At 55.1% G+C, this 22,560-nt stretch overlaps 6 protein-coding genes across 6 annotated transcripts; 4 read left to right on the forward strand and 2 right to left on the reverse strand.

Annotated features, from left to right (window-relative positions):
- Positions 1–1,013: 1,013 nt before the first annotated feature.
- Positions 1,014–2,093, forward strand: C8A04DRAFT_14189 (GAF domain-like protein; the record flags this gene model as incomplete). The annotated part of the gene is made up of 4 exons (XM_062777999.1): positions 1,014–1,099; positions 1,474–1,553; positions 1,615–1,877; positions 1,965–2,093. Coding segments are annotated over 4 exons (558 nt in total), but the record flags the coding sequence as incomplete, so codon positions are not given.
- Positions 2,094–2,387: 294 nt separating this feature from the next.
- C8A04DRAFT_14216 (glycoside hydrolase) lies at positions 2,388–3,980 on the reverse strand (the record flags this gene model as incomplete). The annotated part of the gene is made up of 5 exons (XM_062778010.1): positions 2,388–2,636; positions 2,692–3,019; positions 3,071–3,159; positions 3,209–3,780; positions 3,851–3,980. 5 exons carry the CDS (start codon positions 3,978–3,980, stop codon positions 2,388–2,390), a joined length of 1,368 nt encoding a protein of 455 aa, XP_062634668.1.
- Positions 3,981–5,582: 1,602 nt separating this feature from the next.
- On the reverse strand, positions 5,583–8,050 carry C8A04DRAFT_14214 (uncharacterized protein; the record flags this gene model as incomplete). Its single annotated transcript, XM_062778008.1, has 4 exons — positions 5,583–6,004; positions 6,083–7,644; positions 7,719–7,930; positions 8,006–8,050. The coding sequence occupies 4 exons, from the start codon at positions 8,048–8,050 to the stop codon at positions 5,583–5,585; spliced, it is 2,241 nt and encodes a 746-aa protein (XP_062634669.1).
- A 996-nt stretch (positions 8,051–9,046) lies between these two features.
- C8A04DRAFT_14211 (P-loop containing nucleoside triphosphate hydrolase protein) lies at positions 9,047–10,636 on the forward strand (the record flags this gene model as incomplete). Its single annotated transcript, XM_062778007.1, has 3 exons — positions 9,047–9,780; positions 9,848–10,085; positions 10,157–10,636. 3 exons carry the CDS (start codon positions 9,047–9,049, stop codon positions 10,634–10,636), a joined length of 1,452 nt encoding a protein of 483 aa, XP_062634670.1.
- A 2,655-nt stretch (positions 10,637–13,291) lies between these two features.
- Positions 13,292–16,642, forward strand: C8A04DRAFT_14202 (uncharacterized protein; the record flags this gene model as incomplete). Its single annotated transcript, XM_062778003.1, has 3 exons — positions 13,292–13,625; positions 13,719–16,025; positions 16,092–16,642. The coding sequence occupies 3 exons, from the start codon at positions 13,292–13,294 to the stop codon at positions 16,640–16,642; spliced, it is 3,192 nt and encodes a 1,063-aa protein (XP_062634671.1).
- A 2,638-nt stretch (positions 16,643–19,280) lies between these two features.
- On the forward strand, positions 19,281–21,924 carry C8A04DRAFT_31163 (glutamate-cysteine ligase-domain-containing protein; the record flags this gene model as incomplete). Its single annotated transcript, XM_062781663.1, has 6 exons — positions 19,281–19,291; positions 19,511–19,583; positions 19,699–19,764; positions 19,835–19,974; positions 20,035–20,160; positions 20,220–21,924. 6 exons carry the CDS (start codon positions 19,281–19,283, stop codon positions 21,922–21,924), a joined length of 2,121 nt encoding a protein of 706 aa, XP_062634672.1.
- Positions 21,925–22,560: the final 636 nt, after the last annotated feature.

Genomic DNA, 22,560 nt, shown 5'->3' on the forward strand with positions numbered 1-22,560 from the left:
TATGAGAAGTTACTTTGGGTTGCTTACCTTCTTAGAGTCTATACCCTTTGATATGTATAGAGCACTTTACAGATGAACGAATCGGCTTGTCGTTTTTTGGCTTTGATTGAAGTAATTCATGTGTGTGCCGCCTGGTGTTGTTCGCAGTTTGTTCTTTTGGATGAGCTTTGGCTGTTAACACTCTGTAGATGAGCCGAGGTAAATATGATTGCGTGTGGCATATTTGAGTTTTATTGAGTTCTCTCAGTTCAGCTCCAGTGTGCAGTTCCAGTTCTAGCTTGCAGCAGTGGTCGTCGTCGTAGTTGTTATTGTTGTTGCCGTTGTCTTAATAGGGAGTTGATGCATGGCCGGGGTTAGCTAACAAATCTGACAATTTAAAGATGTATTCAGGGTGACTGCTGAAGGAAGAGGTCACAGTACAAAGGGGTCCAATCTTTGTGTCGAAAGATGACTGTCTTTTTGTTACAGAGGGTAATCAAGATCGAACGTATAACACCCCCTTGTATTATGTTTGTGGTTCAACATTATCTGAAATTTATTAAGTGAGGGACTAATAAGAGCGTTCCCGAAATGGAGACAAAATTGCGCCATTCTTGAAGACCCACAACGACCTCACTTTTCTGCTTTTTACCTCCGTCTAATCCGTATCACTCACTCACTCATTCACCCGAGAATTTACAGTTACTCCCTATCCGCGGTGACAGATTCGGTCTATTTATCACTAGATTTGGAGTTGAGGTTTGGTTAATTTACCACGCGAGGTTGGATAGGTATACTTTAATCAGCTGCATCCACTGCTTCACGCTACTCCACACACACCCACACACACCACACATCGACGAACCTTTCTCTCTCAAAACAGTCAATATGGTGTGTATTCCCGCCTCAATCCAATTTTATTTTCATTTTTGTTATTTTTCTCCAAGGCCGAGTCCCTTTCCAGTCCCCTCAGAGGAGATGATAACAAGAACCCTTAAAATAAGGAAGAGAAAGAATAAGAAACTAACAATGTCCAGGTCCACGCCGACGCCTCGACGTTTGCCGAGGGGGTAACCAAAGCGGAGGCCTACCAGCAAGTGTTGGACCAGGTTGAGGGGCTGTTTTTTGAGCAGCGGAATTGGGTATGTTTTTGTTCTCCTTGTTTGGGTTTGCCTTGTTTGACTTGTGGGCTGTCGTGGTGGGTATGAGTTTTGTTGAAGGTTGTTGAACACGGGGCTACATGCATTTTCTTTTTCTTGTATGGGAAGTGTATCCGGTTTTTGTCTGTGTGCTGTTATTTTCAGATGTTCTCATTCATCACTCTGGCGTTAAGGAACTTTTCAGGATAACTAACTAACAGCATCCCAGGTCTGGTCAGTTCCCCTCAACTCTTTGCTCCTTTTTCACCCCTGATTCCCCACGCAACCCTGATTCCCAATGCTCACTGCTTATTGACAACCCCCCGTGAACAACATCTCAACTAACACCCTCCAGCAACCTCTCCAACGCCGCCTCCCTCCTCTGGCACGCCTACAAATCCCTCCCCTCCCCCAGCAACCAAGTCAACTGGGCCGGTACGTCCCCCCTCTATCCGCCCCTCTACCCCCAAACCACTTACAATACTAACCCACCCAGGCTTCTACACCCACGACCCCCTCTCCCCAACCCACCAATCCACCCCCACCACCACCTCGACACAAACCCCCACCCAAAAACCCCAACTAATCCTCGGTCCCTTCCAAGGCAAAGTCGCCTGCCAAACCATCGCCTACGGCCGTGGCGTCTGCGGCGCAGCCGCCGCCTCGCAAGAAACCCAACTCGTCCGGGACGTCCACGCATTTCCGGGCCATATTGCATGTGACGGGGCGAGTCGGAGTGAGATTGTTGTACCTATTGTTGTTCCTTTTGCTTCTTCTTCTTCTTCTTCTCCTCCTGGAGATAAGGATAACAAGGAGAGTGGGAGGGAGGGGGGAGAAGGGACAGAGGAAAAGAAAGGGAGAGTGGTGGCGATTATTGATGTGGATTGTGCGGAGGTGGATGGGTTTGATGATGTCGACCGGGAGTGGTTGGAGAAGTTGGCCAAGGTGATTGGGGAGGCGTGTGACTGGCCGTAGTTTTAGAGTTTAAATCAAGGGTTGACATGGCGTAGTCTCTGAGTTTAGTCAAGGACTGACATGGTCCTAGAATGGGTATTTGCAGTCACAAAGTAAAAAAAGCCAGAGAAAAGGATTCTATAAATTAACAAGAATGGCCTGCTGGCCAATGTAACGGCAAAATTCCCGCCTGACCGCCCCCGCTAAGCAACTGCCCTATCAAAACAACATAGAAGTGGTAGCCGGCCGCAGCACCTCAGCTCAATCGGCCCAAATGGCACCATATGGACCGAATATCCCTATCTCTTAACCTCCTTAAAGGAGCAGAGTCCCGGTCAGGCTTAGCATCACAACCAGCCCCGAGATGATAAAAGGCGCCTTGTCGACCGGTCCGAGGTTCGAGCCGGGAGCCGCGTTGTCGCTAGAAGACGACTGCGGGGAGTTGGGGGCGTTCGTCACCTTTCCAGAGCCCGGCTGCGCGTCTCCCGTGCTGGTACCCTCGCCGGCGTTCTGCGAGCCGTCGCCCTTGAGACCCGGGCCCTTGCCGGCGCCGTCGGACATGAACTATCAAACTTGTTAGCAAGATGAATACTCAATCCCCAGGCCAAGAGTAACTAACCTTCAGGGCATCGGTCGGGATCGCGGGCAGAAGCGAGCCCTCAACAAGCCAGTGGGCGTCTTTGGTAGGGCAGGCCACGGCCTTGGTGGTCGAGGTGAAACCGCCGTCACCCTTGGGCATCGGGTTCTCCTTTAGGGCCTTCTGGAACTTGGAAAAGTCATCCAGCTCCTTAACGCTGGAACCGAGTTTGGCAATACCGAAGCCGTTCGCCTCCAACGCGTACTCGTACATGAGACCGCCCGAGTAGACAGAGCTCATCTTGTCGCTCATGAGCGCAGCGATCTCGCCAAAGTCACGGCCGTTGGTGGTGCAACCATACTCAGAAAGGCTGAGAGGTTAGCTTAATATTCTGTGTTGGATACCTCAGCAAGGAGCTTACAAGATGGCAATACCGTAGCCGGTGAAATCCTTGACCTTTTGGTCCCAGCCGGACTGTTGGAAGTTGGAATTGCACCACGAGTAGTCGTTCTGGACTGTGTTAGTAAAGCCCCGTCTTTGTCTCTCCGGGAGCACTCACAAAAGCAAAGAAGTCACTGCGCTCGTCCTCCGTGCCGCAGTTCATGTAGTGCGCCAGCTGCATCCGGTTCTGGGCCACATCGGCCGCCGAGTAACCAACGGGCACCGCACGGTAGCCACGGCTCTTGATATACTGGCGCATGTCACGGGTGACGGCTTTCACGTAACGGGCCGACAGCGTACTCTTAGTATTGTCGTTGATAACCTCATTACCAGAGAAGAACGCCAGCGTGTTGTCGTACTTGATGAACTCGTCGATGGTCGCAAACACACTCTGGAGATACTTGGTGTTGTACGACGGACCGGGCTGGAGCCGGTTGATCGAGTAGAGCGGGTTGTTGGCGTCGATGACGACGTAGATGCCCGCATCCGCCAACTCCTTCATGCACTCGTCGTGGTTCGCCGAGTTGTCGGTGATGTACACGCGGATGGTGTTGACGCCCAGCTTCTTGAACTCGGCAATGTCGCGCTTGCAGACCGTGGTGTCCGCCAGGGGGTCGGCCATGTTAGAGGACCCGCCGGGCTGGTAGTCGATGCCCCGCACATAGAATCGCTCGTTGCCCTGCCAGAATGCTGCAAGTCATGTTACTATCTCCGTTCTTGGGTCTCTTTCATTATCCACGGCTCTCCACACAAGGCGTACCATTTCCAGAAACTGTGACTGTCGGCAGCGTCGCCCGCTTGCTGGGCGGCTCTGGGGTCGTGGCAGTCGGTTTGGCGGCCCCCAAACTGAGGAGGGTCGCCAAGGCGGGAAACAGGGTCGAGGATCTCATCTTGGCGTGGGAGGATCGATCGCCAAGCAGAATGCCAAGATGATGAATGAAACAAGGAGAGAAACGAGTGTGGTGATGGTAAAGTTGGAGTTGAGTCTGAGAAAGGAAGGGAATGAGTGAACACCTGAACGATTGTGGTGGTTGTTGTTGAAAGAGAAGAGGACAATAAAGGGAGCGTGAAACCGGAGAGAGATTATAGGGGAAGGGACTGATCAACCAGCGGTTACCTAGGAGTTCCACGAGTTCCACGCGGTCCACGGTGTGGAAACAGGAACTGGGAAGGCACGTTGGGAAGCAGGCGGATCATCCAATCACTCTCTTTGTGGGAGATAACTGGGCACGGCAACCTCGAGGTTTTGCCAGCTGAAACCGGTTGCTCGTCGTCCAAAACATTTAGGGAAGGCACGAGAGGATACCGCCACCCGCTGATCGAGGTCCACTCTGTTCATGCTACTCCGGTGTATTGCTATAGTGTGACAGGCTTGGATGTATTAGAGCAAGGGAAACATTGAGGAGGATGGGGAACAGATAATAAAAGGTATATAACTCAGTTGGCAGAGTCCTTAGTATTTCTCAGAATGTGCGATATTTTAGCCGTTCCCCTTTTCAGCTTAACGACTTAACACAACCTGTGTCACGGATACCCGACCTGAGGAACCTCATATTGACTCTTTACCCGTCAATGTGCAAACCCAAACCCTATGTACCACGATGTGTTGCCAGTAACACCGGACGAACCGACCTCCCGTGTTGTTTGTTTGTTTCCCAGTATGGCCGTGCTTTTGCCGTGGCTTAAGCCCCTCGGGGGTAGCTGCATGTCGTTACTAGTCTCGGTAGTTGCATTCCAGGGCGGCCCGCGAGGGTACCTGCATCTCGCTTTGTTTATCTAACCCAATCTCTTCAAAGAGCAAAAAAAGAGGAAACGTCAAAAGATTTGTGTGGACGTTATGGAAGGGATAGACAGGGGCATAAATTACTACCGACGTCATTGTCAACCGATTGCCGGTCGGAAACCAAGCACAGCCAGCCCGTCGTGGAACCCGTACCCGCTTTATTCCACTTTTTACTTTTCTTCCCCAGCTTCGTTCTGCCTTTTGACTTTTCAGACACACCGAGACAACGGAGCCGAGACACTCCACGGGTAGTCGTAACTCTCTTTTGACGGGGAACACCACGGTTATCGTGGTGGCGCAGCATCTCTTGATCTTCAAACCAAAAACGGCCGAAATTATCACCTCACGACCTCAACGCAATCAATCTTCTTCCAGTTGTCCAAGGGTTACCAAGGATAATCTCAAACTCCCGACTTCCCAACTGAAAATAATATAGCTCCGCCCCTGCAGGATGCTATGGACCAAGTTCAGAACAAAGATGTAAATATATACTTTATTGCCGACGCCTGCTATCATGCTTCGCAACACAGATAATATGCCTTACTTTCGATACCAATGCATACCCCAGGCCGTGCTATGTGTACCTCCCGATCGCCAACCCCAAAACCACATACTCCAAAAAAGTATGCTCGGCCAACCCAACCAACCCTCCGCCCTGATACCCTACCCTCGACACACCCTCCACAAAAAAAAACTAAGTACCGTCCTCCTAAACAACCTGCACATAGCTCGCCGGCACACTCTTGGTCACACCCCCCTTCTCCACCTCCGCCCACCCGTCCCCAGGGTCCTCCTTGATCAGCACGAACCGCTCGCCCTCCACCATGCTGTGCTCGGTATCGCTCTGCGCCGTGTACTCATACAGGGCCTCGACGTACTTTAATTTCTTTGCGCCCCGCCTCGGCGCCACCGCGGGGCCCTTCTTTTTCCCGCCGCCGGTCGCTGCCGTGCTGATCGACGAGCCGCTGTTGGAGTAGGTGGACTGGCCCGTGTGCTGCGGCGCGATGGCTGCTGCGGCCGCTGTGGGTGGTGGTGGCCCTGATGCGGGCGCCGACGCGATCAGCTCGACGTAGCTTGCCGGGACCAGGCCTTCCTTATAGCCTGCTCGGACTTTGACCCAGCCGGAACCAGCTGTGAGAGGTGTCAGTGGGCATTCAATAAGTATGGGGGGAAGAAGACGCCAGAGAAAAAGAATTAGAGAAAACGTACTGTCCGGCTCCAACACCACCAGTTCCCGTCCCTCAGTAACGCTCAGCTCACCCGCACCGCCAGCGTCGAAGCCGTACAACATCTTAGCCTTCTGCTCTGACCCCTGAGCCGACGAACCGTTCGGGGTACTACCCGGCAGCTCGCTCACATAGGCGGTCGGGGGTGGTGCGATAACCCGGTTTTTCCTAGCAGCCGGCGCCGGGGCTGTGCTGGTCGGGCGGGGCGCGCTGGGCAGCTCAGGCGGTGTGTCGTCGGGTGATAGGGGTCCCGTCATGGAGCGCTGGGAACTGGCTGCATATCCTGATGTCCCAGAGGTGACCGTGTCGGAGCGGCTCATCGAGGGCAGCTCGGCCACATGTTCTGGTGGGCCGCTAGTTGGTTTGAGCAGCGAGTTGGCGGCCTCCTGGCGCTCCTGCTTGAGTTTCTTGCGTTCTTCTTTAGATTGCTCCCCAGGACATTCTGCGGGCACCTTCATCTCGCATTTGCTGTGACATGTGTAGCCACAGTCGCGACAGTCGAAACCTTTCGCGGACAACCCCCATATCCTCTCGCCGCAGAGGTCGCAATTCGTGGGGATTTTGAAGGTCTGCGACTTGAAGTTGTGGTTCTTGGCTCCCAGCGTCACGTCGCCGACCGCTGCCGTGATGGTTGACGTCTCGACCTCGACCGTGAGCCGCTTGCGGTCAACCTGGTGCAGTTCCTCTTGCATCGAGAAGATCTGCGACACGACAGCCACCTCGTCCTTGTTGTCCGTCCCCTCTCGCACTTTTTGCTTTACCCGCTTCATCGCCTCTACCTCTCGTCTCTTCTTATCCGCCTCACGCCGCAGTTCCCCCAACTGACCCTTCGATTTGTTGAGTAGGTTGCGCAGATACACCTTGGCCGCCTCGTCGACTACCATGGTCCCGTCATCGTGCCACACGGGGCTCGGCTCAAACGCCTTGTCGTAGGGTTCCTGGAAGGTGCTCATGTTGTGTCGGATATACATCATCGAGTCCAAGTGCGGCTGGTTCCGTGTGATTTCTTGACCAAGGCGGTCGATCTGCCCGGAACTCTGCTGAAGCATGCCGGCTTCAAGCTGCGAAGCTAGTGTCCAAAGGCCGTTCAACTTGAACGTCCGGAACTCCGAAAGATCTTGGAGGCTATCCATGAGCTCTGGGAGGTATTCGTAGTAGTATTTCTCTTTTTGCTTGTTCGTCACATTGATCGCAATGAGGTAGGTGTTCTTGACGTTGTTCATGTCCAGGAGCTGCTGCTGGAAGCTGCTCTGCGCCTTGGCCTTGTCGAAGGAAGACTCGGTCTTCTTCCGCTTGCTCTCCACCTCTTGGCAGACCGCATCGTATTTTCCCTTCGTCTTCCGGAGGTCCGCGTACGATGTATCCCGTTCCCTTTCAAGCTTCTCGGCATATTCGGCATGGCGTTTGCGCAGTTCTTCGAAACGTAGTGACATATTCTTCATCGGATCTGCCACCTTGCCAATCAAATCGTTTCCGTAGCGTTCGTGTTCGTCGGCCCGCGCTTCGAGCGTCGTCAGATGGGTGGTCCATGTTGTAAGGGAGGCACTGTGTACAATGTAAGCCCCAATGGTCGGACGGAATAAAGGGGACTCCACGCCCAATGGCCTTGGATGCTGTACCTCTCGAGAGAGCCAGGTGTCATGGTCGGGCTATCACCGACGCTCAAGCTTGCCGACTTGCGCGTCTTCTTTTCGAAGTACTTCTTAGCCAAGGCATTGAGCTTGGCACTGTACTCCTTTTCGATCGCACTTCGTTCGCGGTAGAAGGATTGGATGTCGTCGAGCCAGGCAATCCCGCCGGCGACCCAGGCGTTTGCGGGTTTAAAGCCATCCTGCAGAAACCAAGGTCAGCGCACGCCCAGCTCCCGTGATTCCCGGATCCTGAGAATCTGGGAAAGTTGTCGAACCTTGAGCTCCGAGCCCAACGTCGGGGCCTGTTCCACCTCAGCCATGGTTCCCATGCGCGTCCCAAAGGCTCGATTCCCCAACCCTGAGCATTAAAGGCGCAAGGAGCGATGTCGACATGCGAAATGGCTGCCTCCGAGAGATGCGCCGATGGGGTCTGTTAGTTTGCGGGGGATTTCAGGGACACGGCCCGGTGAAGGAGGAACGCAACGGACAATGCTGGCCCCACCAATTGCTGAAGTGGCTGAGACAAGCACCCCTGTCCACGCTCCAACGGGCGCCAAGCCCGTACCGCGGGGTCATATTTCAATATTTCGGTTCTTTCGAGGTTCCCGCCGAGCCGTTGATGGGCGTCTTGTGAGGCCAGTCTAAGCAATTACTAGGTGACCCGGAGTTCATTGTTCTGTGGGTTGACTTGGACCCCAATTTCTTTCAATAACCGAGTTGATCAAAGTGCCCAAGCTCTCACTTCATCCACACATGTCAAATTACTAGTTACGTATTTACCGTATGATTTCACGCTCAGCCGGTAACTCAACGCCTTGTTCATGAGGCACTCAAGAAAACTACCCCGCCAAACCAGCTGCGGCCTAGCCCCACCATCCATCGCCGCGCTCAGCTCCAAGGCAGAGAGCTCATCCAAAGTTTATTGAATTGGGCGCAAAGGACCAGACCAAAACATCAACTTCAAAGGGACCCGTCGACCTTCTCCAACTTGGGAGAGATTGAAGACCCCAACTCCACACAAAATTGAGTGCTCAATTTGTAAGTTTAACCTTGGAATTTCTTCACTTTGGGAGTTTCCACACTTGCCTGGGTGCTTGACCGACCCACCATTTCTCTGTCGACACCCAGACCTTTGGTGGGTGCTCGGCCCTTTGTGGTGACGGGATTGTCTCCAGCTGTACTTGTTCCTTCCACCTCCACCTACTTCTATCTCCTACTTTATCGAGCAGAAAATCCCCGACATCTCCTCAATCCGGCCCCAGCTAACGCGCGGCTTCCCCCCAACGCAGACCACAGAGATCGTTACCATCACGACCATGGCGGACCTCGCGAGCCGCATCACCAAGCCGAGCGACGCACCAGCTGCCGACGCAGCTCCGGCCGCGCCTGCCGCCACTGCCACCGCCGCCGATAGCACCGCCGCCGAGAAACCGATTGACGATGGGGCCAATAGCGTCGGCCTGGTCCAATCGACATACGACGTCGAGGTGAAGCTCAGCGACCTGCAAGCCGACAAGGACAGCCCGCTTTACTCGGGTGTGTCCTCCTTCGAAGAGTTGGGCCTGCCCAAGGAGATCAACGACGGCCTCTTAGCTATGAACTTCAAGAAGCCCTCCAAGATCCAGGAGCGCGCCCTGCCGCTCATGATCAGCGACCCGCCCACCAACATGATCGCCCAGTCGCAGTCGGGCACTGGCAAAACCGCCGCCTTCGTCCTCACTGTGCTCTCGCGTGTCGATTTCTCCAAGCCCCAACAGCCCCAGGCGCTGCTTCTCGCGCCCAGCCGAGAGCTCGCGCGCCAGATTCAGGGTGTCATCCAGACTATTGGCCAGTTCTGCCAGAACTTGGTCGTCGAGGCGGCGATTCCCGGCTCGATCTCGCGCGAGACGGGCGTACGGGCCAGCATTGTGGTGGGGACGCCGGGCACCGTCATGGACCTCATTAAACGCCGCCAATTCGATGTGTCTCAGTTGAAGGTATTGGTTATCGACGAGGCCGACAACATGCTGGACCAGCAGGGCATGGGTGACCAGTGTGTCCGAGTCAAGGGGTGAGTTATACGAAAGCCACAGGCCGGCCCGCCAATCTACCAATGTGCTAACGATAGGATTGCTCAGGCTGCTCCCTAAGACGGTGCAGATTCTCCTGTTCTCGGCCACTTTCCCCGACAAGGTTATGAACTTTGCGCGAAAATACGCCGGGAACGCCAACGAGATCAAGCTGCGCCACCAGGAACTCACGGTCAAGGGTATCTCACAAATGTACATGGACTGCCCGGATGAGACAAAGAAGTACGATGTGCTCTGCAGCCTGTACGGTCTCATGACGATTGGGTCGTCGGTTATCTTTGTCAGGGTACGTCCACCCCCAGTTTCCCCACAGTTAGATAGTAGCCCGCGGACAAAGATGTTAACGGCAGGCCGCAGACGCGTGACAGCGCTACCGAGATCCAACGACGCATGGAGGCGGATGGCCACAAAGTCTCAGCGCTCCACGGTGCGCACGAGGGCCAGAACCGCGACGCCCTACTCGACGACTTCCGGTCCGGGCGCTCCAAGGTGCTCATCACGACCAACGTGTTGGCGCGCGGCATCGACGTGTCCAGTGTCTCGATGGTGATCAACTACGACATCCCCATGAAGGGGTTCGGGGATAAGGAACCCGATTTCGAGACCTACCTGCACCGTATCGGCCGCACGGGTCGTTTCGGGCGTGTCGGCGTCAGTATCAGCTTCGTCTACGACCACAAGAGCTTCGAGGCGCTCTCCAAGATTGCCGACCACTACCAGATCGACCTGGTCCAGCTCAGTCCGGATGATTGGGATGCCACGGAGAAGAAGGTGCAGGAGGTGATCAAATCTAGCCGGGCGCGCCCCGACTACGCGCCCAACGCGCTTGGCAACTGAGGAGGTGGAGGAGGAAGGATAAGGGGGATGCGTGGACGGGTTAAATAGGGAGAATTATGTCCGGGGTAGGAAGGGGTTGATATTTGAGACTGTAGTGTACGCTGCCGAGGTGGGACGCATAAAGGGTTCAACCAGCCAACTCCCCGGACGACAGCGGACGGGAAGATTCTGGTTGGGTGGTGAACTTGAGACATTCTACACCCCAAAACGGGAGTTTGCTAGGGGCTAAGATCCGTCACGATCTGGAACGCAGCATGAGAACATGAGATAGATACCAAAAAGGGAATGGGAATTTCTGTACCTGCGTTAGGGCGAAGAAGAATGAGAAACAACCTATGACGCCATGTGGAGGGGAGATACGTCGCATCGGCCCCGGGTCGGTTTTTTTTTTTTTGGCGCCGGGCCCCTCGGCTGCTTCGGCAACCCGGTGTATCACAACAAGTCGAAGTGCATGTTTGTTTCGGTCAGCAAGGTGGCCGCCCCTTGGGCGCTTCCGAGGCAAGGCTCGGCTCCCAAAACTGATCTCGACGGTCCGTGGAACCGTTGCATAGCAGATACTGATTTTTCACTTTTTTTTCTTTTCTGTTTTTCCCTTTAATCAATCCGGAACTGAAAGAACTGCAAGCGATTCAGCTCTCCATACCGGGAGTATCAACCCGCATCATCTCAAACAACAGCTTCTCAACGGTCTCTGTGTCGTCGAGGCCCAGCACGGAAGCACAGAAAGCAGAAGGGCGGCGGCTTGGCATCCCGGTGAGTCTGGCTCAACAAGCTCCGCCCCAACAATACGATTGGCTCCTGCGCCAAATCAATCCACGTGACCTCTCTCATTGGGCGAGTGCACGGCCCCCTGCTCGTTATCTTATCTCTCCATTGGCGCCCAAAGCACGCTCCCACGCTTCGCACGGCCAACCAGATGGAAGCGCCTGCAGCAGAGCAGCAATTTTTAGCCGCCCGACCCAATCTTTTTTTAGTGGGGTGCTGCTCCAAGCGCGCGGGCTCGCATCTTTCGCGGGCTATTTTCGTCCAACCAGAGCGCTGGGTTCACCTGCAAACGCTGAAACAAAAATGCAAGCACCTCGCCCCGCCGCCCGCTCTCTTCTTTTTGAGGGTTGTGTTGTTGTCGCTGCCACTTTGCTGCATCTCTACTTACATGAGTCGGCCGTCTGGTCTTTTGATGATGCATCTTCAGAGCGGCCGACGGGGCCGGGCCGGTGAACTTGGACGATGGGGTGGACTTGTTTACGCCGCGCTGTTGCTGCTGGTGCTGCTCTCTGTTTTTCCGCTCAGGTTGTTTCCCCCCTCTTTCCAAATGTCCTCAACCCCGAACTTCCGGAGCCAATCCGAGCCGTGATACAAAGAATGGTGCAAAAGAGCCAAATCTATCCCAGCAGCCAATGAGGAGGCGCGGGGGCGGTGCCTCGCAAAAAGGTTTAGTTGCAGATGTCCCGATGGGGATCGCTTGATTCCTATTGAGCGGGCAAGGCGGGATCTGAATTTGGGTTGGGGTTTGTTGAATCATGACTGGGCGTGCTGCAGTGGGATGCCAGTGTCGGTGTCGAAGGTTCTGTCCACCGTTTTGGCTTGAGTCTCGACTCATTCTCGTCTGCCAGCGCAGCTCTAGATGAAACAAATCTGGTGTGGCTGATGGGATGCAGCTTTCGGGATGTTTCTTGGTCTTTTTTTACTTTCTTCCCCCGGTTCAATGACCAGGGGCTAGACGCAGTATGACGCATCCCACGCACAGCGAACCACCCGCGGCTAGCTGGCGAGGCGAGCTAGGTCTACCATCCGCTCTCTCTTCGAGGCGAATACTACGTCCAGTACTACTTTGGAAGTAGCGCGCACGAGCAGGGGTGTGTCGGGCGATGTGTGTGGTTGCGATGGGGGGATTGGCCTTGTGTCATGAAGCGCAGCGCAGATTGATGGAGAGCCAGTGGTTTGGCATCGTCGGCGGCAAGAGAAATAAGGACGCCAATGCGGCCACCATCATCGGCCGTGATTTCCCTTGGTTCTCAATCTCATCGTCTCTTGTTTTCTTTTCTCCGGCTCGTCTCATCTCCCCCCCCTCTTCCCCCCTTTTCCTCCTAGTGGTGCTATCTACACTATCACTTTTTCTTGTTGTCCTGATTTCCTTTGCTTGTTTCAAGTACCTCTTTCTAGTACTGTTTGGTGTTTGTCTAAGTCGACACGACGATACAGTAGACCCCCCTTATTTCCTCTTTTGGTCATTCCTCTCTACACTCTCGACGGCTCCCTTCGCTTCGGCCGACTTACCATACAACTACCCACACCAAGACGGGAGATGCTGGCTATCTCCGCTTAATGTTTAAACTTGAGAACTTGGACGAACACTAGGTCGGCCGCTTCCCGACCTTCAGCTCCCCCCACATCGGCCGGTCTCTATCATCAGGCCTCCTACCGTGGCTGAGCAAGTCTACCACACACGTCATATTCTTTCCTACAGCCCTTCTTCTGGGGAGTTATCAAGTGGGATATTATTGGCGTCGTCTTCAGATGGATCCGACTTCACTTTGAGGTACGACGGTAAACCCAAAGCCACACACATGCTCCTGTCTAGGGGCAGCTCAACATCATACCATCACAGCACGGCCCATCGGCCTCGATAACTGACTGTTCACACCCAGATGCCAGATGTCTCTCGGGAGGATGGCATACCGGCTATCCTTGTTATGGTTCGTGATATGGACGACAACAACAACAACAACATTCACTCTCCCGACCGTCGCTGCCGCCCAAACAACCAACGTCACACCCGAAATCCTCAACTTTGTCCCGACATGCGCTCAGAATTGCTTCAAGTCCTTCATCGCGGGTAACTTTGACAACGCCGTCTGTGGCGACGCGCCCTCGCTGCAATGTCTGTGTCGCCAGCTCGGAGCGTCGGGGTACACGATCGGGGAAGGGGCAGCGTCGTGTATGGCAGGGGAGGGCCAGTTCGGCGCGTGCCAGGATGAGGAGGACTTCTGTGAGTTTACCCGATCATGTATTTATTGCACGTATTGAGACACAAACTCGGGTGAGTTAGTTAGGATGACGGGGCTAACGAACATTGGGATAGCCGGTGAGGTGGACACGGCCTATAACATGTGCATCGGGGTGTCGAGGTCCCAGCCCAGGACGCACAAGACGCTCGAGGCCACTCTGATCCTCCCCTCATCCGAGACAGGTCCGGTTGTGGCACCATCGACGACGAAGACGGGAAAAAGCACGTCGACGCGCGCGCATTCTGGTATTTCTGCGAGTACTACTGCTCCTATCCCCGTTTTTACTCTTCCCTCTGGCGATACAACGAGCTCGACGCGGCCTCGTTCGACTGCACTACCAACATCCACCACCTCGTCGTCATCGGCATCGACCACCGTGGACCCTGTATCTACAGGCGATGCTACCAGTGTCCCAGCCACGGGACAAGACTCAAAGAAGCTCAACAGCGCGCAGGTCACCGGCATCGCCCTAGGCTGCGCAGCCGTTCTAGTCCTCGGCATCTTGCTCATGCTCTTAGCCCGCTACATCCGCAGAAGGCGCTTCGGAGATCTAGAATCCGGATCCGGCTTCGCAAGAATGCGAGATTCAATGAGCTTCAAAAAGAAAGGCCGCCGTGACAGCGGTCCAGAGATGGGGATGGGGATTGGCGGGCCTCAGATCTCCAGCCCCTTACCTCGAATCCAACACCAGTCGCCGCGGAACCCGATGAACCCCGGGTGGACACCAACCATCCCACGGGGGTACCAAGGCGCCGGTCTGCCCGCGTCTCCCGCTCCGGCGGCTGCTCGTGGAGGTGTCTTTGCCCGGCCGTCACCCGCTCTAGCATCTGTCATTGCAGCCTCACGCCCGCCGACTCCTCCGCGCAAACCAACCCCGACTACGTCCCCTGCCTCGGTGCGCGGGCAGGCGGCACCGGCTTTGGGGCTTGTTATGCCTGCTGTTCCCAAGCTGGTGTTCACCCCGTCACGGGACTCGAACGGACCACAACCGGGCGGGGAAACAACCAAGCCGGCGCTGACCCTGGCTATCCCGAAAGCCCAGGGTGCACCGGTTCGCCCGGCCCGGTCGGTCCCGGACTCGTCCAGGGATAGCGTGGTGACTGAGTTTGCGGAGGACGGCGAGGCCGACGCGGGAGGACAGAGAACCAGTGTGTGGCGGCCTCCTCCGTCGGATCCCCAGTCTGCGACGACGGTGTACTTTGCTGATAAGGGCGGTAACTGGATCCTGCGTAACTCGTCGACTCGGGAACCGGGCGCGGTTGAGGGTACAGGAGTACCTCCAGTGCCTGCGATCCCAACTGGTCAACCCACCCAGACCGCGGCAGCAGCAACAGCAGAACTCCCAAGCCCGCAACAAAAAACCCGCGCCGAGCTAGCCCGAGATGCCTACGGCGGGTTCGCGCCCGACGCCGTCGTCTCACCGCTCCGACTCCCGCGCAAACCGGACACGACTACCAACCGCAAACTCAGCTCACCCATCGCCTTCCAAGACCGCCGTCGCGAACCACAGGTCACCAGCCCGACCTATTCCGCACGGCTGTCCCAGACGGCTGAGACGGTCATCAGTGAGGAGTCGCAGGTGGGGATTATCATGCCGGGGACTGCCATCTCGGGGAGTGGGAGTGGCTCGTTTTATACCATTATGCACGAAAGGGAGAGTCGGGATTTGACGGGGCTGAAGGGGAACACCAATAACAACAACAGACGGCGCTCGACGAAGCGAACCAACCGTCGTGTTTCTCAGGGATCAGTAACCTCCATCGAATCCGGCGGCGAAGAAGAGGACGAGAACATCGCCCGCGATGATGGTGAGCAGCGGGATCTCACCCCCGTAGCCGAGTCACCCCATCCCTCCAGCGCCGTCTCACCCGCGGGAAAATCACCCGTTACATACCCCCGTATTCACCACGGACCACAACGGCCGGGAGGCAGCAACAAAGCACAGGTGTCTCCCCTGCTACCGACAAAGAATGGGTCTACTGGGGGATCAGATCTGGGACATGTAGCGCAGCAGTATAATGTTTGGCGTCCGTCGGGACAGCCGAGTCCGACTGGGGAAGGGTTGGGGCCGAATTCGGCCGGTAACTCACAGCAGCAGCAACAATATCAACAACAACACCAGCAGCCCTACAACGGGCCGGTGAGGAGACCGTGGAACGCCCCGGCAAGTCTCAACCCGAACCCGAATCCGAACCGGAACCCAGCCCAGCTCCGGACTGGTTCGCCCGAGACACGCACGGGAAATGTACCCCCGGCAGCGCCGCATTTCTTTCCGGGGGGGTCGCAGGAGGCTCTGTATTGGCAGCGGCAGCGGCAGGTGGCGAATCCGGCTTCGTATTGGAATCAGTCGTCTCAGGGGCAGGGGCAGCGTCATTCTCGGGGTCCGTCTCAAGGCCAGGGACTAGGACTGGGTCAGAGTCAGGGGCAGGGTCAGTATCTGGGTCAAGTTCCGCGGCCGCGACAGCAGCAGCAGTACCAGCAGAAACCGGTGTCGCCGATGGGGCCGTATGAGCTGCCCGCGGAGAGGCGGTTTATGGCGACGGAGCAGCAGCGGTTGTATCAGCAGCAGGGTTATTCGCAATATCAACAGCCGCAGCAACCGTATCAACAACAGCAGCAATACCAGCAGCAGCAACACCAGCCATACCACCAACACCACTCCCAAGCGACGATCTACCCACCCACACCAGTCGCCACGCCCCAACCTCAACAACCCCAACCAACACCACCCCAGCAGCAGCAACAACCCACAGGCCCAACCTCCCTCCTAGCCCAACGCCGCGGCGCCGACAAAGTCACTGCCCTCACACTCACCAACCCCAAAAACAAACAAGCCGGCTCAGATGGAAAGAATCCCAAAAGTCAAACAACAAAGAGCAAAAACGGGTGGACACGCGAGGAAGGAGGAGAGCCAGCTGCGCCGCCGATCACGCCTGGGTGGATGCCTGAGTTGACGCCCACGAGGAAGGGGGGGGATTTATATTTGAATGTGCGGTAAATGCACATACACGCTCTCTCTCTTTCTTTCTTTCTCTCCAGGCTGGGCTTTTTTAGGTTGTTTTACTTGATGCTCCCTCCTTATTAATAATGTCTGGGGAGGGCGGGATGGGATGTAAGAGAGACTGGCTTAGCCCACATCATCGAGATCTTTTTTTTTTTTTCCTATTTCGCTTTCCCATGTTTTCTTATTTCTATTTTCTCGAATACTCCGTGGCCTCTTCACAGAGACCAACATGTACACCACCACGTCTCACATACGGCATACAGACAGACGCATGGATTGGAGTTTGGGTCAACTACTGGGATCTCTTTGGGGGGACTGTCAGAAAGAAACATGGATCGGGGTGATAATTGGGCTGGAGATTTGCCAGAGGCAGTCCCGGCGAGTGTAAAAATGGAGGAGGGGAAGATAAATAAGCTGTATAATTATATCTATAAGATACAATCCACATTATGGATCTTTGCTACAAATTCCTAGTAAGCGAACTCGGTGTGAATGAAGAAGGTTGACAAAGTGAGACGAGCTACACCAGGGTTAGGGTCTTATCATATCGCCGTGCCCCTCTTCCCAACGAGGGGCACATGTCAAAACTTGCGCTCACCGTTGGGTCCGTTGGCAACCCGAACAACTTCGATCGGAAAAAATACTATTTAAAAAAAGACCTCAGTCAGCCGTTCATGCGGGATGCGATGCAAAGCGCACAACACACCCGCCTCCTCTCCTGCAGCGCTCCCGACTTGGGAGGTGCACGTTTTTTGCGGCATGACGAGGGGGGAAAATGGGGGGATTTTTGTTCCCGAGGTGGATTTCTAAGCAACCAGCATCCGAAGACCCACGGAAGCCCGCGCCCAGACGTAAAGTTTCCCTTTTTTCTGAAGAAAAAATTGTCTTCAAATGAAGGACGGGCCGCCGGTCAAATGTCCATGTCTCCGCAAAGGCGGGCACGGGGTAACTTTCTCGGATACTATGTACTCCCCAGCCCATTGTCATAGGTGGTGCACCTGTTTCCTTGTACTATGGTACATCGTGATACGCATTACCTTACGTCGAAATACGCTTTTCTTGAAGGCAACGGCGTCCCCGGAGCTAGATCTCGGGACAATCGAGCATTCGAGATCCCCAAGTAGAAATTTTACCCAGATGTCGGGTCTAGCAAAAATTTCGCCCCTTCTCCCCCCACATCGAAAGGAGAACATCAAAGCGGCCGACGGGAGCACCCGAGAACAAAAGTTTCCCGTTGGTCTCCTGTTTTAAAACTTGACCAAGTGAATAACCCCCGCGACCGGATCCCGTTCTCCGTTTGGGGGAGGTCACCCTCGCAGTCTGTTCCTTTTCGGTTGTGTGAAAATTTCACAACGCCTTCCGTAACCAGCCTTTTCCATACACTTCGGATACCAAGCCTTTGCTCGATACCCCGGATTGCCCCCGGTGAAAACGGAAGGACGCATTACTAAACATTCGAACCACCCCCGCGGCATTTTAGGGTTTGGGGGGTTCTTGTTACCTTTAGTATATGATCCAGCCCGACACCGACTGGAAATCCCGAGGACGGGAAAAAAACGAAGATTCACGGCGGAAAGTAAAGACACTTAAGAAAAGAAGAAACAGAGAAACAGCAACAACTTTCTTCTCTCATATCGAACCATCGGTCATGGGACCCGTCGTCGCTTAATCTTCATCCCGCACTCCCGCACTTACACCAAGTCTTGTCCCCCGCGTAAAACCGCCGCACCAGTTGAAGCACAGAACGATTGCGTGCTCGACATCACGCCTTCCCAGCAACACTTCCCGTCGACAACGTCACCAGCCTCTGATTCGTGCTTTTGCACCGCCAAGACAACGCCTTCCGACTGCGAGGCTGTCAGCGTGGGGTGAAACGCACTTACACGTCGACGAATTGGCCTTCTCACGGCGCTCTTTTTTTAGGGCGTGTGTGAGTTACTTACTCACTGTGCGTGGGACGAAGGCTTGAGGTCGAGGTCTGGGAGGAGGTTTGACGGGCTAGACGGAAGGGAGTGAGTGGACTGACGACAGTGGCAGTTGCAGCAGTAGCAGCAGAGACAAACCTCGTCTCTGTGGGTTGCCTGGCTGACATTTGACTCGACTCGCTCATCAAGATCTCTGTTTCCCCTCTCGCCGTTTAATCCCCTCACCCGCGCACGCACACACACACACACATACATACGCACCTCGAGCACGTTCTCTGTCAGATCAGTGTTCTTGTTTCAGGTTCCTGTGATAGAACAACCTTCGTCGTCATACCGCTTCGCGCATCGCTCTCATTCTGGGTCTTTGATATCCGTTATTGGCTGCCTTACACCGTTCTTGGCTCTGGTCATTGGCTCCTGGCTGGGACAGTCGACAAAGCCACCTCGAGATCTGAGATCCCTCGATCTTTGCGGTTCATCGACTTGGACGTACCGAGTATCGACGACGGCTAGAACCACGGCTAGCAGATCAATCTGCTATCCTTGGTAGCATCCACCGTTGACATACCGCTCTTGGCTCATCTCATCTCGCCAACTCCCTCGAGGAACCAGGCGTAGCCGGGCAGGGAATCATCCACAGCGGGCACAGACCGTCCGAGGACCTCCCACCCAGGAACAGTCAAGAAGGAGAGCAACGTTTCTAAACAATGGGCCTCCTGTACGTATTTCCACCCCCCTCTCCCTCTATTCCCCGCCCCCACCCGCTCTTCCCCATATCAAGCCGATCACGCACACACATGTCTTTCTTCAACAAAACGTGTTACTGCTGCAAGACAGGGGGCACGTCATACCCCCTGCGAGCACGCCATGCAGCATAGTACAGCACATACACGTGTAGGTTGTACAGAGAACTGACTCCCACGTGCGCATGTCAAAGAGCATTAGGAACGGCACTGGATTGGCCGGATGCCAAGAAGCAGGCTGATCATGTCAGATCGTGGGGGATCCGGGTGAGTGGACCGATTCGTTCGTTTTTTGTCTGTCAGGGCTCATCGAGCGCTCAGTCTCGTACTCGGATCTCTCGGGCCGGTCCGTGAACCAAGATGGACGACTAACACGAGACAGCAACTGCTGGAAATATGGAATAAGGCTAAGGGCAAGGAGCGGGATGCTATGCTTTGGGGTGATGAGGTGAGTCCACGCTCCTATCATATCATCACATCTTATTTTGGGATGGCATGTCGGTCTAACCTAGACCTAGGTTGAGTACCTCGTCGTGACGTACTCGGAGGACGACCCGAAGGTGTTGCTGTCTCTGAGACAAGCCGATATCCTGGCGGCCCTGGCCGGAGATAAGGATCTGGCCAAGGCTGCTCATACGCCTAATGGTTTTGCTGCGCAGTATGCTTACCTACCTATCTGCTACATGACGAACGGTTTGAGCTGACCGAGACTTTCCAGACTCAGCCAGCCTCCTCCGGTGTTCCACCCTGAGTTCGGGCGGTTCATGCTTGAGGCTACCCCAGGGAAACCGTGGGGGATTGAGTTCAAGGAGCTGTTGGAGGTTGAGCCGAACATGAAGCTGAGGTAGGTTTTTTGAGCCGAGTATTTTTATGAGATCCGTTTATTGATCTGATATGCCATAGGAGGATCATTGCCAAAGAACACATGCGCCCCAACGAACACCCCATCACCTTGACGACCTTCCCCACGCTCGGCAGCCCCGGCGTGTTCAGTAGCCCGCATTATCCGCCCTCGGGCTCCCGGCTGCGGTCTCAGTTTGTCCCCGACGAGATCGCCAACCCGCACATCCGCTTCCCCACGCTCGCCGCCAACATCCGCTCTCGCCGCGGCCGCAAGGTCCAGGTCAACGTGCCCGTCTTCCGCGACGAGTTGACGCCGTGGCCCTGGAAAGACCCCACGGTCAACTACGACCTGCACCAGTGGCCCGAGGATGACGATGTGCGCAACGGCGCGGCCCCCGATAACTTCATCCACATGGACGCCATGGCCTTCGGCATGGGCAGCTGCTGCCTACAGATCACCTTCCAAGCCAAGAACCTGACCGAAGGCCGCCAGATGTACGACCAGCTCAGCCCGCTGGGCCCCATCATGCTGGCACTCACGGCGGCCACGCCGATCTACAAGGGCTTCTTGGCCGACACGGATGTGCGGTGGAACCAGATCAGCAACGCCGTCGATGACCGCACGCCAGAGGAGATGGGCGAGAAGCCGCTGGTGAACGACCGGTGGCGAATCCCCAAGTCGCGGTACGCCTCCAACTCGACGTACATCTCCGAGGACCCACGCCTACGCCCCGAGTACCTCGACCCAGACCTCGTCATCGACGAGAGCATCAAGCAGCAGCTCGTCGACGGCGGCATGGACGACCGACTCGCAACCCACTTCGCCCACCTCTTCATCCGCGACCCGATCGTGATCTTCTCAGAAGACCTACAAGAACTCGACCTCAACAAAACCGACCACTTCGAGAACATCCAAAGCACCAACTGGCAGCACATGCGCTTCAAACCCCCTCCAGCAGACAACAGCATCGGCTGGCGGGTCGAGTTCCGCCCGATGGAGATCCAAATCACCGACTTCGAAAACGCCGCCTTCGCCGTCTTCATCGTGCTCATCACCCGTGTCATCCTCAGCTACAACCTCAACTTCTACATCCCCATCAAGCGAGTCGACGAGAACATGGAGACCGCCCACGCCCGTGATGCCGTCCTCGATCGCCGCTTCTATTTCCGCCGTAACCTCTTCCGTCCGTCCCGCTCGTCGGCGTCGGGGGCGTCGACCCCGACTACTAACCCCAGCCGTCCGCCTACCCCGACGGGGCCGGTTGAGGATGAGTACCGTCTTATGTCTGTCAATGAGATCATCAACGGGACCGCCTACGCCCGCGCGACGAAATTCAAGACCAAGCCCCAATCCACTTCCACCCCAGAAACAGAAACAGAAACAGACGAAACACAAGATGATGACACAGAAGACGAAGACTTCTTCCCCGGCCTAATCCCCCTCGTAGAATCCTACCTCGACTCCGTCAACATCGACGTGCAAACCCGCTGCCAACTCGCCCGCTACCTGGACCTCATCCGTCTACGCGCTAGCGGCGAACTGTGCACAGCCGCCCGCTGGATTCGACAACTCGTCGCGTCCCATCCGCGGTATGCACGGGATAGTGTGGTGGGGGAGGAGATTACGAGGGATTTGGTCGAGGCTGTTATTAGGGTTGGGGAGGGGGGTGCTGAGCAGGGTGGGTGTGGTGGGAACGGGAAGGTTGTGGGGGGGAGGGGGAGGGAGGTTAGGGGGGTCAGGGAGTTGTTGGGGAGGTTTTTGTAGGGGATTTTCTATGTTGTTTTTTTCTTTTCTTCTTATTTTATTTATTTTTTATTTTTATTTTTTTTTCGGTTGGATTATGTTAGGTTGAATTGTGGGTTATAAAGCGTGGATGAGATCGAGGGCTACGAAATGGGGTATTAAGAGAAGGGTAGAGAAGAGAAGCTACTCGGACGGTCAGTCCTTGTTTGCGTTCTCCTTAAGTGGACATTTCATTCAGTATTAGCAGGTGTGGTCGTCTTTTCATTTCCTGTCTCGTTATCCTCCGTCTCATTACTTTTGGCATTGCATTCTCCTCGTCGCGTCGCGTAGTCATACATACGGTTATTTGTTTCAAAGATTTTCTACTCCTTACATATTGTACTCCGTACACGAGACATGATAGTACACGTTATATACAGCACAGCCGAACATGAACAGTCTTTGCGTATTCCACCTTGAAGGCATCGTTTCGCTTAACCCTGGCCACTAGCTATGAAACAAGAAGCGTAGGTGCACCTCGGTGATCTAAGCCTGAGGGTAGCCATCAAAAAGTAGTTATTGCCCAAGATATACAGCTTTGTGCTATCAAGTGTCTTAATTTCCCTTCTTCACCGCCGCTCACACCGGGGCAAACCGGGGCTAGGTGTTGGACGGAGA

This window comes from Dichotomopilus funicola (assembly GCF_033296635.1).
Source record: "Dichotomopilus funicola strain CBS 141.50 unplaced genomic scaffold C8A04scaffold_61, whole genome shotgun sequence".
Classification (NCBI taxonomy): domain Eukaryota; kingdom Fungi; phylum Ascomycota; class Sordariomycetes; order Sordariales; family Chaetomiaceae; genus Dichotomopilus; species Dichotomopilus funicola.